Source organism: Dermacentor variabilis, chromosome 2 (genome assembly GCF_050947875.1).
Source record: "Dermacentor variabilis isolate Ectoservices chromosome 2, ASM5094787v1, whole genome shotgun sequence".
Lineage (NCBI taxonomy): Eukaryota > Metazoa > Arthropoda > Arachnida > Ixodida > Ixodidae > Dermacentor > Dermacentor variabilis.
Genome location: NC_134569.1, coordinates 112,100,224 through 112,117,224, shown reverse-complemented (window position 1 = coordinate 112,117,224; position 17,001 = coordinate 112,100,224). Strand labels below are relative to the sequence as shown.

The following is a 17,001-nucleotide window of genomic DNA, read 5'->3' as shown; positions in this document are numbered from 1 at the left end:
CTAGATCCTAATAAATATGGTAATAGAAGGAAACTTCTGTTTCTTATAAAGTTTGTTTTTCTCACTTGGTGATTTTTGAATGGCCTCCAAAGGTACGCTAACTCAGTGGAGTTAAAAGCAAAGAAAGGTCTTGAGAAGCAGCATGCATGCTCTGAAACATTGCAGATCTCTCGATTCTGCTGCCTCTGCAGCTTACTTTATTGGCGGCTCAAGCAACAAAGAGGATGCTGCTTTTTCATCTGACTGATGTTGAGAAATGACAATGGAAATCAACCAGGAACTTGAGGATGCAATGCTAGTTTGTGCTTCTGCACTATCTGAAGCTATTTAGAATGAGCCAGCTAATAAGGAGACATATCGAAACTGCAAGAAACGTTAAAACAGCAAAATGCAGCAGAAAACAGCTTTACTCCAAGGTTTGCGACGTTTCCCTGTTTTCCACATTGAGGAACTACTTTGCTGCATGGCAAGCCGAACTGTAGGGCTTCCAGCTAAATATTTAGCAGCGTAAGTAGTTTTCAAGGAGAAATCTTGATTTCTTTGCAGATCGTGGCTATTGGGTAGCAAAACATCTTGCACATTTAAGCACTTCCTTTTTACAGTCGGGTGTTCGGCAACTTGCATGTTTTATGACATGAATTTAATATTTGTATGCCTGAAAAGTGGATTCATTCTGCTGTGCTTTCGTATATTACATAGAATATAGAGTGTAATAGTTTTCTCAGAAAAAGATATCTAGTGTGATCTACCGAAAACGGCCGCCTTCCCCATGGTAGGGAAAGAGTTGGAAGTTACTGAAAACCCCTGAAATTTTCTGCAACAGCAGCTGTGAACTCTTTTGAATGCACTTCTTCCAGGTCTCCCTCGTGTACGGCCAGATGAACGAGCCTCCTGGTGCCCGTGCCCGTGTGGCTCTGACGGGTCTCTCTGTGGCTGAATACTTCCGTGACCACGAAGGACAGGACGTGCTGCTCTTCATTGACAACATTTTCAGGTTGCAACACTCTCCAGCTTAGGGCAATGGCATGCACATTCTGTTTCTTGTGTGGGAAGCCTACTTGTCACAGCGCTCATTGTCCTAATTGGAGCCACAGTGCTAATTTGCTAGTCTCGCAAAGCCAAAGTACAGTAGCTGACAGAATCTTTGGACACGGACGGAGTTGAAAAAATGGTTTAGATACAGTGAAAGCTCGTTAAACCGTAGTTGGCCGAAGCTCGGAAAAAGTATGTACTAAATGGCAGTACTGCTTAACCGAAATAGCATGAGATCGCCCACTTACCTGTAAAAAACAGAACTGATAGAAAGTGCGACAAAAAGGCAAAAACATGCAGTATTTATTCACTTCGTGCTTTCTTTCAACACTCTTTGGCATGGCCACAGAACCTGTATGGCAAAGCACCGAAATGATGTTGATGTGGCTTCATGCGCAAATGCACAGGGCACTTGGAGGCTGTTCCAATCTCCGAGGCTTGTTCTGCCAGGCAGTCCGATAGGGTACGTGATTGCGCGACGAAAAGTGGAAATACGTGTTAACGATACGCACACAATAAGATGGTACAGTTTATGCGCATACAAAACACATTGTGTTCAATGGCCTCTTGAGTCGGGGATTTGGCTTTTCTACTCTTAAAACGAATCTACTGTTTAAGCAGGTAGGGTTTAACGAGGTTTTATTGTGATTGGGTGGTCTAAACAAAAAAAAACTGCAATGGTAAAGTTGATGTAGTTGTTTTTTTACAACTCGGCACCATGGTAAATTCATTTGCTTTCGCTTTATGTTGTGCTACATTGAAATACAATAAATGTTGTGGTGGTCGAAGTTGCGAGTGCGTTTCGCATGAACTAAATGTGCATTATGTCATCGCTAAGGGCAGATATTTAGCAGGGCATGTTGACTCTGCATCGCTGCCAGTTTCGAGCCCTGTCAGCCAAATTAGTTTTGAATATTAGGCCCACATTCAAACTTAGGTCGTTCCAGCCAGTGAATGCACATGTAAATTGGCAGGAATTTGTGGTAATATGGTAAGTTTGTTGCATTTTTGGCTGGCTGGTTGCTTAGCAACTCACTCTGCTTCATGCATAGTCGTTACTCCAGCTTGCACTCGTTATCTTGCACCTGATCTGATGTAGTCTGTGAGCACGAACTTATCAAGGTCATGCTTTCTGCATCAGCTTGCTGCCCGCATGCCCCTACTGGCTATGTGTTAACCAGTGCCGCTTCGTCGGGAGTCTGCGAACAGAGCTGCATTTAGCAGCCAAGAATGCTTTGCAGCAGCTGTACAGCACTCAGAAGGCTGAAAGACAGTGAGACACGAAACAGCATTAGAAATTTTAGTCCCCATTATATATTGGTTCTGTGGAGAATGTTGCAGTGCTGGGTGAGAGTTTGGATAATTGGACAGGTGTAAAAAGTCTGAATTTACAATGGGTCTGGCCTGAGAATCCCCTAAGTGTAGTCGCACATTTTTGTTAAAGTGTGACATCATTCCTGATTGGTCATTATTGACAGCTGCTGTTCAAGGGTATTTGGTGATGTGCAGACAATATTCTGAAACCGTGGGCTCTATCTCTGCATGCAGTGCAGTACAGGATGGGTGAGTCTTGTTGCTAGCACTTTACATTAATCAATAGGTTTTGCCATTCATGTTTAGTTAAAACACGGATGCGAAATTGAGCTGCATCCTGTCAGTTTACGGAGGCAGTGGATGCTTATACCGCAGAGCTTTGCTCTTTTTATTTTCTACTCTCCGTGCACCTAAGTCAAGCACTTTGGTTCATTCAGTTGGAAATATTCATGGAGGCCATCTGTGTCTGTTAACGCTGAAAACGAAGCATGTCTGCTTCGTGCTACCAGAGGACTTGCACTGTGTGGACTTCTTGACACTGCTGACTGGCTTATACAGTTGACACTTCTTGCATGTGTCATCTTGCTATTCCTAAAGTACAAATGCTAACATGTCTCAATGCTGTCCTTTGATACACCCCTTTCAAGATGCCAGATGCTTGCCTCCAAGGGCGGCTGAACAGTGTTCATGTTACTGATGTGCAGGTTCACCCAGGCTGGCTCTGAGGTGTCTGCCCTGCTGGGCCGTATCCCCTCGGCTGTGGGTTACCAACCCACACTGGCCACAGACATGGGTACCATGCAGGAGCGTATCACCACCACCAAGAAGGGCTCCATCACCTCTGTACAGGTGGGCAGCCTTGCTGGTTTCTCCTTGCCAGCATATTAACATATTTACTTGGATTTATGTAGGCGAACGCAGTTAAACCTCAATACATATAACGAACTTTAATATAACGAAATTATCAGTATAACGAAGTATTTAACTTTTCTTGACCTCTTGTCCACAGAACACCATCTATTTAGAACCTCAACAAAGTGTGGTTCTATGCGATTTCAATATAACGAAATTTCGCTTTCGCAGCAAACGAATGCTGCGACAATAAATGGAAACTTCGAGGGACGCAGATGGTCAAATGATTCAATTAGAAGCGACTGCTTGCAAATGCGCCTCTCAAGTAGTGTGCGGTGCAAGAAGAGCGACCCCCGAAGTGAGGCCGCATCATGTTCCGTATAAAGTACAAGTGCCTTCAGATGCTATCACGCCCCATGCACTTTGTGCTTTAGGTGCAAGTGAAAGTATGCGAGGGTGAGAATGAAGGATGGTGGCTTCACGAGTTCCACCTCCCCACGAGAGCAAAGGGTAAGAGGCCGAGAGAAGTGAACTCGCAGTAATGTGATCGAGTGCACGCACTGCGATTTATGGGATTTATGGCGTACGTCTCAGCCGTGGCTGTGCATGGCTGTAAGCGCAGCTGAGCGCATATGCAGCGACGCACCCTGCTTTAGACGTAATCTGCTGCCTGTGCGAAGAGTGGGCGTGCTGAGACGGCATGGCATCATGTAAGCTGTCTTCCCGTGCATTTAGTATTGAAGGTTGCGTACGTAATCTGAGTTTTGGTGGCCCATTGAAGCTAGAGGCAGACAAAGCATTCACTCCGCTGTCGGCGCTTTTCATGATAGCCTCGTCCCAGTGCAGCCGATGCTATCAGCCGCAGGGGCTGAGGGCAAGCGAAAGCTTGGCTGGCTTCGTTTGATTCATACTGCCGATGTGAAGATATCGTTGACGTGTCATGAAACCGTATTATTTGTCACCGACCCTCAAATTAATCAAAATTGTTTTCTCATTGAAATGTGCTTTTTTCGTTTGCTTGATAATTTGGAGAAGTTCTGCAGCCCCTTTTCAGGTAAGGAAAATTGATCAGCGACTCTGCTGTTGCGACCAAACAGTTGGTCGCACTGACTGCTGCGATTTTTCGTCAATTTTTCAGCATAAGTTCGCAAGAGCTATTTCGCGGTTTGTTTTGCAAAGTGCCATCGGCTGCTCAACACAACGTTTACACTTTTTCATCTATAAACATTGGCTCAACAAGGCTTGAACAGTGCAAGTAATTGTGTCGAGCCATGAATTGTGTGAGTGGTACGTACCATCAGTATTGACACACAAACAAGGCAGATAAAAACTTGTGTAGGTCAGATTCTGTTCTGTGATTTTTTTTTTTAACATGCTGTGTTGCTAATGAAGTCACGCTTTTTATTTTTCACGTTGGCTTTAGGTGCTGATAGTACATACCTTCGCGTGCCTTTGTGTTATTCACATGCACTGCGAGTTGTAAATACTAAGAGGTGTCCTTCTAGAAGACGTGGCCTTTGGGTGTCATCCCAATTTTCTGGTTTGTTGCGTACAAGCTACTTGCTATCTACGAAAATGCCACAGTGGTAGGGCAGTATGCTTTTACGAATGGACCAATTTAAAAAATATGCAACTACAATCAAATGCTGGGTCGAGGGGATATGACACGACAGCATAGTATCTGACATTGCGCGACCATTTAGTTGCAGTGTATCGGTTTCAGCTTTCATGCATATTTTTTCCGATGAATTATCTCATTTACAGTTTCTGTAAGCAAACAAACAAGCAAACTATATATTGTAATGAATTTTCTATACTAGCATACTTAATGGTTTGACTAGGAATAAACAGCATTGTCAATTTGCTTTTGAAACATTAATGCGCAACAAGCATGATTTAAAGTTTATCTGTTTTTCTGATATATCAGTTTTTTCCTGCACAGAAACCAATAAACCTTCAATGTGTTGCAGACTTTGTATCGTTACTGCACCTGTAAGTATTAACCCTCACTTTAAAAGGTAATTGCATATTGTACTTCAGTGCACTAAATTTTTTTGTTTATGCTGGTTGTAACATACTGCAGTATTATAAGAAACTACTTTGCCGTAAACGTTACTGCCTTTCGTTGCTTCTCTCTACCTCCTGTAAAAGACATGCAACAATGTGGAAAGCAGTCAAGCACCTTGTTTTAATAAACAAAAGCAAATCAGAATCGTGTAGTAAGTCAGCCGGTTGCATCCCTTGCGAATGATAAAATTTTTCAAGTGTGGATGGTTCTTGCACATCCCAAGCTAATTAAATGTGCAGACTTCTGAGGCGTAGGCTGTGCCTAACAAGACAGAGGCGAAGTTGTTGATGAGTTTGCAATTGCATGTATTACTGCATAAACTCAAAACCATATCCTGTCATTACTGCCTCTATAAAGCGAGTATAAAGGAATTTGCAAAATACACAAATGTCATGCTGTCTTTTTGTATATCTGCATCTTTTTGTCAGATTGTGATATGAAGCTGCTTACTGTTTTATTCCACGGTGCAATTTAATGGCATTTGTGTGCAGACTCCCCAAAATTCTACTCAGCTGAGCTTGCTCTGACCTGTTGCTGAGATTCAGGGAGCGTGTGTAGTAGTGGTGCGAGTTGATGTGCTGTTTTGCCTTGAGTGATCACTATGTCAAGAAAATGATTACAGCACCGTACACTCCTGTGCAGGCCATCTACGTGCCGGCTGACGACTTGACGGATCCTGCGCCAGCCACAACTTTTGCCCACTTGGACGCCACCACTGTGCTGTCCCGAGGTATTGCTGAGCTCGGAATTTACCCTGCAGTGGACCCCTTGGACTCTACCTCTCGTATCATGGACCCCAACGTTGTCGGGCAGGAGCACTACGACATTGCACGAGGTGTCCAGAAGATTCTCCAGGCAGGTCCACCCTCAAATGCGTAGTTGCCCCAGATATTTTGGAATGACGTCAGTGTTTTACATGCTGTGAATGAGCATGTAGCCAGGTAATGCTGTGCAAGATTTTCAAGTTCATAATGTGATCTGTGGTTGATCAGAATGAGGAGCGTGCGGAGCAGTGTGAGATTTCAACTGCATTGGGACTAATCTGCTGTTTGCTTTACTGCTGGTGTACTGCAGCACAGTTGGTCTTTTGTGAACATACTGAATCGTTAAATTATGTAGCACTGGAAGCAGGTGGCAGTTAACGATTACAGTAGAACCTCGTTCATATGTTTGGAAAAAACCGTGAGAAACAACGTACTGTATTTACACTATTGTAAGTCGACCCCACCATATTGCGTGACAGTTAAAAAACAAGAGCATACTCGAGGGTGCATTCCATAACGAAAATTTATTAGTAGCTCGCATGGTCACTGGACTACTCGTCTTCACTTGTGCCATCATCTTCACTAGTGCTGTCATCGCTGCTACGGTCCCACAGCGCATCGTCGTCCAGCGAAATTCCACATTTGGCAAATGACTGCACTACGACATCTTGTAGAATAGCAGCCCACGCCGAATGCACCCAACCACACGCAGCCATCAGGGAAGCTCTTTTGACAAGTGCGGTTGGCGTAAGTGACCAGTCTTCTGCCGCCAGCCACTTGTACTCACAATGGAGCAGGTCTTTGAAAGACGAAGATCCGGGCTTGTTTCATGACCAATTGTCGTACGTCACTGGCAGGGACCAATCACGCATTTCAGTGGCGTACCCCGCAAGCTTGGCCTACAGCTCTGGGAAGTGTCCAGACTTCAGCCCGTGGGAAATTCTTCACTTGCTGCCACAGGTGAAAATTTTGCTTTGCTGCAGTCGCCACTCTTGCACCACCCGTTCAGAAACATCGAACTTGCGGCCCGCTGCGCAGTCATTTGTTTCTTCGGCGTAAAGGATGGCAGCCCTCTTGAAGGCTGCTGTGAATGAGGGCTGAATGTTTAGTGGCTGAACGAGTGGCTGGTGGCAGAAGACCGCGAACTTACGCCAACCAGACCTGTCAAAAGAGCCTCCCTGATGGCTGCGTGTGGTTGTGTGCATTCTGTGTGGGCTGCTGTTCACAAGATGTCATGGTGTGGTCATTTGCCAAATGTGGAATTTTGCAGGACGACAACGCGCTGTGGGACCGTAGAAGCAATGACGATGGCAGCCCTTGTGAGGACAATAGCACAAGTGAAGACGACTACAGTGGAACCCCGTTCATACGTTTTTCACCGGACCGAGGAAAAAAAACGTAACAGCCGGGAAAACGCAACAGTGAGGAAAGCTCCGAAAATGAATGAAAAAAGTGCAGCTTCAACTATAGACAATTTATTTCCACAGGGTGCGCTTAGGACTTAAAAAGAGTCTAGAATGGTGGCTTGCCGTTTCTTTCGCTCGCTAGAAATCACCACACGTTTCTCAATAGCCTGGAAGGCCGCATTGCTGTCAGCGTCGCTGTGAGGTGCGACGTACCTGCGGAGGAGGTCCAGAGCCGCAACGGCTTCTCCAAAGCTAGGATTTGGCAACCTCCCGGCATCATGCGACTCGTGCTCCTCGTCGTCACCGCGCCAGGCAACGGCAACGGACGAATGAATATCCGCAGGAAATTTTGCCCTCTTTGGCATAATCATGCTAACATGCTAACGTTTGTTTAGTATTGCTGCGGAGCGCGCGCGTCCGAGCAGCCCGGTTGCGCGCAGCGCGGTTTCGCGAGAAATGTAAACAAGAGAGGAGAGCTGGCCCGATAGGCGGAGCAACACCAACTTCCGGCTTCTCTTTAGCTATAGCTTCCCGAAGAGTGACGTCAGGGCCTCTCCTGAGTTTCCTTCCTCCGTGAGTCGACCCGCCCAACAAACCATGCGGTGACCGTAATCAGTGATGATAGTGAGAGCATTTTACACGAATGGCCACCTAGTGGCGGCCTCTCGAACTGGCGTGCGGCTTCTTGCAGCCAGTTCAATAGCCAAGCCCGGCCAAGCCTGGTCAAAACTCGTCAAAAGCCAAAATGGTGGTTGAAGCGCGTTGCCTACTTTAGCCCAGGCGGGTTCGGGTTGCGACGCATCATGCAGGAACGTTTTCACAGCTACTACATAACAGCGGGGTTCCTTATACATTGGATCCTATGGAAGCTATGCCGGGACCGGATGAAAGCGACGTAGCAGCCGGGAAAACGCAGCAGTGAGGAACGTAACAGCGGGGTTCTACTGTAGTCCAGTGACCACGCCAGCTAACAATAAATTTTTATTATTGAATATGCCCTCGGGTATGCTCTTCTTCTTTTCCTGTCATACGCGATGTGAGGTTGACTTACAATCGTGTAAATACGGTATAGACTGTTCTCAAATGCAAGTGCCTTGCACCTTTTCTTGTTCACATGGGATCTAGCATCAGGAAAACGTATACAATTGTAGTCTGCAGCAAGGAACAACGTAGTGTTTCAGTTATTGCCTATTAAAAGCATGCACTGCGCCTTAGACAGCCCACATGCTGTGAAACAGATAGGCAAAGGTGCTTATCACAATAGGATTGACGGTGATAGCTGTGTATGCCGTGTGCGACAACCCCGGATAAGATTTGCTGGTACCGAAATTAGAAACCGGCGTTTTCACGTGACACGGGTGGGCAAGTATTGCAGTAAAGCTGCCACGGCGGGCATGCAGTTATCAATTGCAAGTGCCTCGTGCTTTTTCTTTATATGGGATGTAGCGGCCGGAAAATGTATCATACGGTCGCAGTTTAGCGACATACTGATTGTTGGTGACGAAAAATCTTGCGTTCTGGTAATGTATGAACTGGTAAAAAATGAGCGTAACTCTGTTGGGTCATTTTTTTTTTTTTTTTGTTCTTGACTGAGAATGTTGGTCCCGGGAAAACGTATGTAATGGGAACATATCAGCAATGTTCTACTGCATATCCTGCCCTTTATGAGCTGATGGCCTGAACCAGGCTTTGCCAGGCAGTTAGCTGGAAGCAGAGCAGAGAGAAATTGTTACATGCATCCAATTTCTTTGGGAGCATGTAAGTGGATAGAGGCAACATGGAGCTTCTGCTTCTTGGCATAGTCTATTTTGCGCGCACCACTCATTCTATGCGGTGTGTGGTGGCGGAATCTACGGAAAATGGCAACAGCACGGGTCAAGTGCCAACAGCGATGTTATTGTTGGATAGCTCATATGGTGACAACTGATAAACTGATGGGTTGATGGGTTTAATAGTAGGGGGGAGCAGGGGATCTGAACTTTTTTGTTTCTTGGCAGAAAAGGCTGAAATTTGGCACACACACTGCACATTGCAATAAAGAGACAAATAAAAAATTTCATTAAGATATCTTCATTAGTTCTTGTTTTATAAGAATTTATAAGTTCCTTGCATGTGGAAATCCTGGCACAGTAAGGAAACATGCTAGGGATCCAGAAATACTTTGTACGTTTGCTCAAATGTCTAATCTACATCAAGACAGTGTTTGATTCCTTTCTTTAGTGCCCTAATAATTTTTTGCTCAATATGAGATTCATGTGACTGTGCTTCACTGCATAGAGCCATGTAGTTTTTGTCAAATAAGGTAATGGAAAGATGAAAAAACTTTTCAGCAGTGTCTTTGTGTATGGCAGCTTATGGATCACAGCAAAACAAACAGGATCAAAATCATCCAGCCATTGTTGTGCTATGCTTTCCATGAGCAAGGCGACCGACAAAAAAAGAGAGAAATCGGGCTGCAAAGTTTAGCAAGCAGTGCAGATTTATTAGAACACACCAGGGCTGTAATATTTGGCATCATTGCTGCACCTTTACCTCTTCGTTTGGTGGGTTTTGGAAATTCTTGGCCTCCTTGGTCCCAATTGCGACAACTTGTGTGAAGAGTTGCGAACACTGCATGCATGTGCCTCTATCGTCACCGCTGACACAAAATTCAGATCAAGGCACGTCTGAATAAGGGTGACATTCGGGTGACAATTCATCCGGTGAATCTGCGGTTATCACACTAGCTTGTCGACGTTTGGGGCTCGCTCACAGGCTGTGGGCTTGTGTTGCACGATGTATCAGAAATTGTGTGTTGCACTATGTATCAGAAATTGTATGTTGCACTATGTATCAGAAATTGAGTACAGTCTTCGCAAGTAATGGTGATGCACTCCGCACTGACAAATGAATTTTTTTTTTTTGGCAGTTTTAGTGCATTTTCAGCCAAACCATTTTGATACAATGTAGATTAGGCTTTGCAGAACCAAAACATCTAGTTTCCAAAACACATTTTTTTTTTAGATTTTTGTGATCTGATTACCACGTCGTCCCCCCATAATTTTGGAGCTTTCTGTATGATGACCTCTCAGAATAACAATTTGCCATGGTCTCCTGAAGTTCGTTATATCGAGAATTCATTTGAGCTTTCTGGCTGCTTGTGAATGCAAAAAGTTTTCTTCTTCCCAAAACATTTTGTTTATCGAAATATTTGGACATTTTGCAGTCTCTGCTTGTGAGAAATCTTTTTGGATCTGTAACTAAGCAATATAATGTTGCTTTGACTTGTCATGCAGAATGAAATTGTACAATTATTCTTGTGTGCACCTTGCATAGCTACAGCCATCATGTCCCTTTGCTGTCGTGTTATTTCAGGACTACAAGTCACTCCAAGACATCATTGCCATTTTGGGCATGGACGAGTTGTCTGAGGAGGACAAGCTGACTGTGTCTCGTGCCCGCAAGATCCAGCGTTTCCTCTCGCAGCCTTTCCAAGTGGCTGAAGTTTTCACAGGACAGGCGGGCAAGTTTGTGCCCCTCAACGAAACCATCACTGGCTTCAAGCAAATCCTGAATGGTAGGTATCGCTTGCCTGTTTGCTCAGCTGCATATCATTACAGTCGACAACCACTGATTCGGACATCACAGGGAACATAAATAAGTCTGCACTACCATATGTCAGAAAAAACTAATGTATCCAAAAAAGATAATTTTATTTACATTTTAAGGCCCCTGTGGAAGGAATAAGCGGTCTATTGCTGTATGCACTTCCGCTTGCATGCAACCAAGTACGCCTGTATTTTGGCCAGTTTTGGGCCGCCACTATATGCCGATGCACGGACTGCAAAGGCTCCAGTCCGCATGTGAAGGCCCCGGAGCATACTGCACATCACCGCCATCCAAGCTAGAGTTGCTGTTTGACAGTGGGAGAACTTGCTCAATTATTTCATCATCATTCAATTCGGCGCACAACACCAAGCTGTCGATGTCTGCAAAGTCTTCAGATGTAACTGTAGCAGAAATTGGGAAACTGCAGCCTAGCAGGTCATCAATGATGTCCGCATTTGAGCACGTTGTGGTTGGCAGCCAGTTCAGGCTCTTCAGTTGTGGAGTCATACGGACTGTGAGCGCATCATTGGTGCCATTTCACGTGACCTGTCAATAAGTTAAAGAGAAAGACTTCTTGGAGCCAGCAGAGTGCTGTCTGGTATGAAAACTAAATCAAGCACAGAATAGCAGAATGCTGTCCGAAAAGCAAACTCAACATACAGAATGGCAAGAGCAGGCCATGCGTGGGCTTGCCGGAAAGGATGTGATGATCGGGATGTTGATGCGACCTATAATTCAAGCATTAACCTCCAAGATTGGTATTTGCAGTTAAATCTCTGAGGCGTAGGTGTAGCGGCCAAGGCAAGGGCTCAGGAATTATTTTCTAACGTATAATCTCTGAGGTCATACTTGATGTCTTGTCGAGGTTGCCAGAGGAGATAATGGCGGCGGAGTCGGTGTAAGCTACAGCCACGGACGGAATCCAGATAACCGAATGTAGAGCTGGCGGCTTTCTTAAATGTAGGTCATCTTTACACATTAGTAACTAAAAAATTTGACACTCATCTGCAGTTGACATCTATATAATCTAAAATGTGCAAATCGTTGCTGCACAAGGCACAACATGCCGACGCATCTCGAGCTTGGCAGGGCTTCAGCAACCCGAGGCGGTGTTTTCATGTTTTTCTATTGCTTAATGTTCACAGCTATGGGAAACCGAAACAAAATTGACCTGGTGAGCAGTTTCATGCAGCTTAGTTGCCTTTTTGGCCATCGTACATCCATCCGTCATGCAGAGGCAAGTGACAGCACATTCAAAACGTCCGCTCTTGTCTCTTGTTGTGTAACCTCTTCATTAGTGGAGTTGGAGCTGAAATCTACAGTTGCATATTTGACGTGAAAACTTCTGTTCCGCTGATGTCGCCATTGCTCGCAGTCACGCCTTCACCGTCGCTCGCGGCCTTCACCACTGCTCGCAGGTGTTCTGGGGTCGCGTCGTCAGCACCACATGCGGGCGCACTTTCCCAGTTGCCCACGTGCGCCGGTTGTGCCTCGTCCACAAGCTCAGGGGCATCCGCTTCCACAAGTAGTTTTCTCCCTCTTTTCCACGTCTTTAATGGTCTTCCGTACACGTGGGCCGTTTGGAACTTCATTTCTTTGAAGCTCATCACGGAAAAGGTGCATAAGCTGCCACGACCGTCAGTCACGTTGATCTGAAAGCGCAGCTCGCTGCTGCACAAATGCGCACAAGAGAGGTTCGTCCAGCAATTCAAATCTACAACAGCCAATAGGAGCACGCCATGTGCCCCACGTGACTGCTACGCCCAGTCGCAATGCCGCATTTGCCTTTTTTTGCTTGCGTTTACTGGTTTACCTTTCGGGGGAGAAATGCGTCGCTCCTGCTATCTTTAGCTCCGATCTCTCCTCTTTACGATGATACCAACATGGCAGCGCTGCGTCAACGGATAGCCGGGCGATCCGCGGTGTGACGGGGCCTTCCGAAGCCTGATTTTTTTTCGCAATTTTTGATGATAGCAATCTACGAAAGGGCCGTTTTCTCGATTTCTACTGCATGTGTTATTTTTCAGCACGAGGTAAATAAAGGGCCATGGATCGCGAAAAAGAAGATCAAAATAGAAAATTTTGACAATTTGACCACATCAATTGCCGCGGCTTCACCTCCGCCGTGGATCGGCCAGGCACGGCACTACCTTCGGAATTGGCCCTCATATGGCGAGTGCTTAATGCCTGCTTCACCACTGCCATGGATCGGCCCGATATTGCACCATCTTCGGGATCAGCCCATGTATGAGAAATTGTTGGTCTATGCGCAGATGCGACACGCCAGAACCTAGCTATAGACAGTTTCGCTGTAATAACGTGCACCAGCTGAACTGGCGGTGGCATGCATGAAATGTGGTTCATAGGCGATCAATAAGCAACTACTGCAAATGCGTGTGGCAAAACTCTATGCGCGTATACTGATAGGAACGGTGAAAACTTGCCATGTGTGACAACACTCCAAACTGGCGAATTCAGTCTAAACTGGTAGTGTCGCAGAGTATATAGAAGAAAAACAAGTGATGACACTTCCTAATTTTTTCTCTCGTCCCATAGTGGCCAGAGAAAATTTGTGCCAAAGGCTGCTATGTAAGACGAGGGGGCACTTTTCCTCTAATCTTTTAGAGGACACCTATACAGTTGAAACCCTCAATAACGAAATCGCCTGGGAAAGCAAAACATTTCGCTTTTGCGGGAATTTCGTTAGCGCGAGAGTGAGGCAGAAAAGACAGGGAAGAAAATTGGGCTTGCAAAAAAAAATATTGACAAAAGTCAGTCAGCTTACTTTGCTGAGCCTTGCCTTGCAGCAATTTTACTGCTCTCGACTCGCACTGCAAGAAGTGGTCCATTGCCACGTCATCATCATGCTCACCGAAAAATTATCGAATTACATCGAAGTCATTCAACACATCCCGCGGGTTTGCAGTCCTCTCTTGATTTGGTGTCTGGTGGTCGTCGGTGTCGTCGGCACCTTGGCAAACGCTACTTATGATGACCTCATCAGTCATCTCTTCATGGACAACACCTTCATCCACACGAACGAACTCATCGATGCTGAGGCCATCCGGAACGCCATCTGTCACGGCAGAAAGTTCATCCCATGCGTAAGCCAGCGATGGCGGCACTGCGCAGTCAGCACTATCAACTAGTGCACATTGAGGCGAATCTTCTTGCGATGCCACTGGATCAGCGCATGATGCTTGCCGAGTGGCAATGAAGCCGGCATGATTAAAACAATTCGCTATCACGGCTGGCGACGTCGCAACCCATGCGGCGGCCATCATCTCAAGCGCCATGAACATGTCCACTACGGTGGGACGCTTCAACTGGAGGTTCAGCAGCAGACGCTGAATCAGCCTCTCCTCCTTGTAGGCGCACTTGACGCTACGAATGACGCCTTGATCAAGCGGCTACAGCACGGAAGTGCAGTTCGGTGGAAAAAAATTCAAGCGCACATTTCCCAGTTCCATGTCATTGACATGATGGGCACTGCAATTGTCCAAAAAAGGCAGACCGATCTGCCTGCCTTCCGCATGTCCGTATCGAAGGCCTCGAGCCGGCTGCCAAATATGGCCCGGGTCATCCATGCCTTCAGGTTCGCAGTGTACTGTACAAGCAGCCGACGATTTCCCTTGAAGCAGCGGGGCTTCTTAATTCTGCCGATTACAAGCAGTGGCCGTTTATCTGTGCCGTCCATGTTGGTGCACAACAAAATTGTTACACGCCGCTTGCTGTGTTTCCCCCCGCGGCATTTCTGGCCTTTTAAGTCCAGGGTCTTCGAAGGCAGCATCTTGTAGAATAAGGCCGTCTCATCTGCATTGTAAATGTCCGAGGGCTTGTACTGGTCCAATACTTCTTTGTTGGTCAGCAGCCATGACGACGTTGTCAAAGGGCCAACAGCTGCTGCCTCCCTGGAAATGACTTTGGCCACTATGTCGTGGTGGGCTTTGAAACGGCTCAACCAGCCAGGGCTAGCCTTAAAATCAGCGTGCCGGAGAATGCATGCGAAGTCCAGCGCTTTCTGCTGAAGAACTCTGCCAGACAGCGGCACTTTGTTGGCACGCTGTTCACAAAACCATGCAAACACCGCCTTGTCAACGTCTGGAAAAGCCGCAGCGCTCACAGTTTTGTTTTTCGCACTCACATCATTACCGAGCGCGCCGAGAATGGAGGCCTTGTTTTTCAGAATCGTCGATATCGAACTGCACGCAATTCCAAATTTTTCGGCAATATTAATTTTCTTCCTGCCCTTTTCAGCTTGGGCAATAATTGCAGCCTTATCCTGCAGTGTCTTAAATTTCCTCTTTTTGGCTGGAGGTGGCATCTTAGCAGGCTGTCAAAGCAAATGGTCCGATTGGCACAGAGACACACAATTGACGCACTCTAGCACCGACACTGAGCACACGACCATGTGTGGCGGTACACAAAGCCCACTGATACTAAAGCGTCATCTGGGTTATCGGAGCCTTCACGTGTACAGTCGAACCCGACTATATCGAACCCGTTTACATCGAATTATTCTATATATCGAACAATTTCTGGACACGATATAGTTACAATGAGTATATATCGCAAAAATTACGCTTACATCGAACAAATATAGCAGCGACACCCGATATATCGAACGTCAAGCGGCGGAAAGTGCCCCCGGAAGTTGGCTTTCCCTCGCGGTGGCGGAGAAAACCTGGCTGCGCGGCTCCATCCAACCGCTCTCCCTACCGTGACTGCGCCCGACCGCGCTGCCTCGGACGAGCCGTCGGCACCCCCCCTGCAAAAGATGATCCTGGCCCGCCCACAGCGCTTGCTCAGACAGCCAATCAGATGCTCTTGTGCCCTCGTCATGCAAGATGGCGAAAGTGCGACTTGTCTCGCTGTTTTTGTGTGCGCCTTGTAGGCCTTCTCTCGCAGTGTTGCCGTGATGAAGCGGCAGAATTTGCCTTTCGTCGTGAAGCTCGCAATCATAAATCGTGTCGAACGCGGTGAGAAGTCGGATGTCCCCGCAGAGCACAAGATTCCGAGGAGCACTCTCGGCATGATCTTGAAGAATAAGGGGGAGATTAGGGCTAAAGCGTCCAAACTCTCGACACGGTGCCCGTGGCGCTCGACCCGTACGCACGGCCGTGTACGAGTGGTTAATCTGAAATTGCTTCAGCCGTGCCGACTTCCGCGTGCTCGGTGATGACCGTAAATTCTGATGAATGCGACGAAGCCGTTGCCAGTGTTGCCGAAATTTGGAGCGAACTGTCAGAATTTCCGGAAGCTGTTGACGAATCAACGGTGGATGAGTTTGTGAGCGCAAATGATGTGTCGCGACCACGGGAGAGCCCGAAAACGAAGACTATATTGCCAACATCGTACCGAGCACAAGTGAAAGTGGGCACAATGAGGAAAGCAACGACGGTCCTTGGCCCACATCCTTCGAAGTGAGTGGTGCGCTCGCACTAGTCTGGTGCTTCTGCGCGAATGCGGAAAGTTGCGGCCTCAGCTGCTCCGACTCCTTAATGTAGAAAAGTGCGTGCGTTGCAGGCAGCGAAATTGCCAAAGCAGAAGAAAATGCAGGACTATTTCGTGCGAAACTAAGCTAGTTTAATCAATAAAGTGATTTTATAAATGGTATGTGCTTTTATGACATCCAATTATTTAGCAGGCTTATATCGAATTATGCTCTATATCGAACTGATAGGCGTTTTTTTGAGAGTTCGATATAGCCGGGTTCGACTGTAGTAGATGTCGATTTGGCTGCCACGCACGTAGGCGTTTCGCTCCGCATTTAGCACAAGCTGTAATGGCACACAGAATTAAATAAAATGTGCTCACTGCGAGATCGCCTATGGTTCTTGTCTTTTTTTATTCGTGTCATTTAAATGCTAATTGCATTTTTGGGCCGGACACTGCGCAGTCACCCGTTGCGACGGGCGAACGACCACCACCATCATCATCATCGCTGTCGTCTGTCACGAGAGGTGGCGCGAGGCTT

The 17,001-nt window shown here is 46.6% G+C and overlaps 1 protein-coding gene across 1 annotated transcript in view; it reads left to right on the top strand.

The window, feature by feature from the left end:
- ATPsynbeta (ATP synthase, beta subunit) overlaps nucleotides 1–17,001 on the top strand; it is a 29,960-nt gene that overhangs the window by 10,380 nt on the left and 2,579 nt on the right. Inside the window, exons 5-8 of the mRNA XM_075681748.1 lie at nucleotides 858–994; nucleotides 3,051–3,195; nucleotides 5,909–6,121; nucleotides 10,791–10,992. Coding sequence (XP_075537863.1) covers nucleotides 858–994; nucleotides 3,051–3,195; nucleotides 5,909–6,121; nucleotides 10,791–10,992 — 697 coding nt within the window. The remainder of the gene's footprint in view (nucleotides 1–857; nucleotides 995–3,050; nucleotides 3,196–5,908; nucleotides 6,122–10,790; nucleotides 10,993–17,001) is intronic.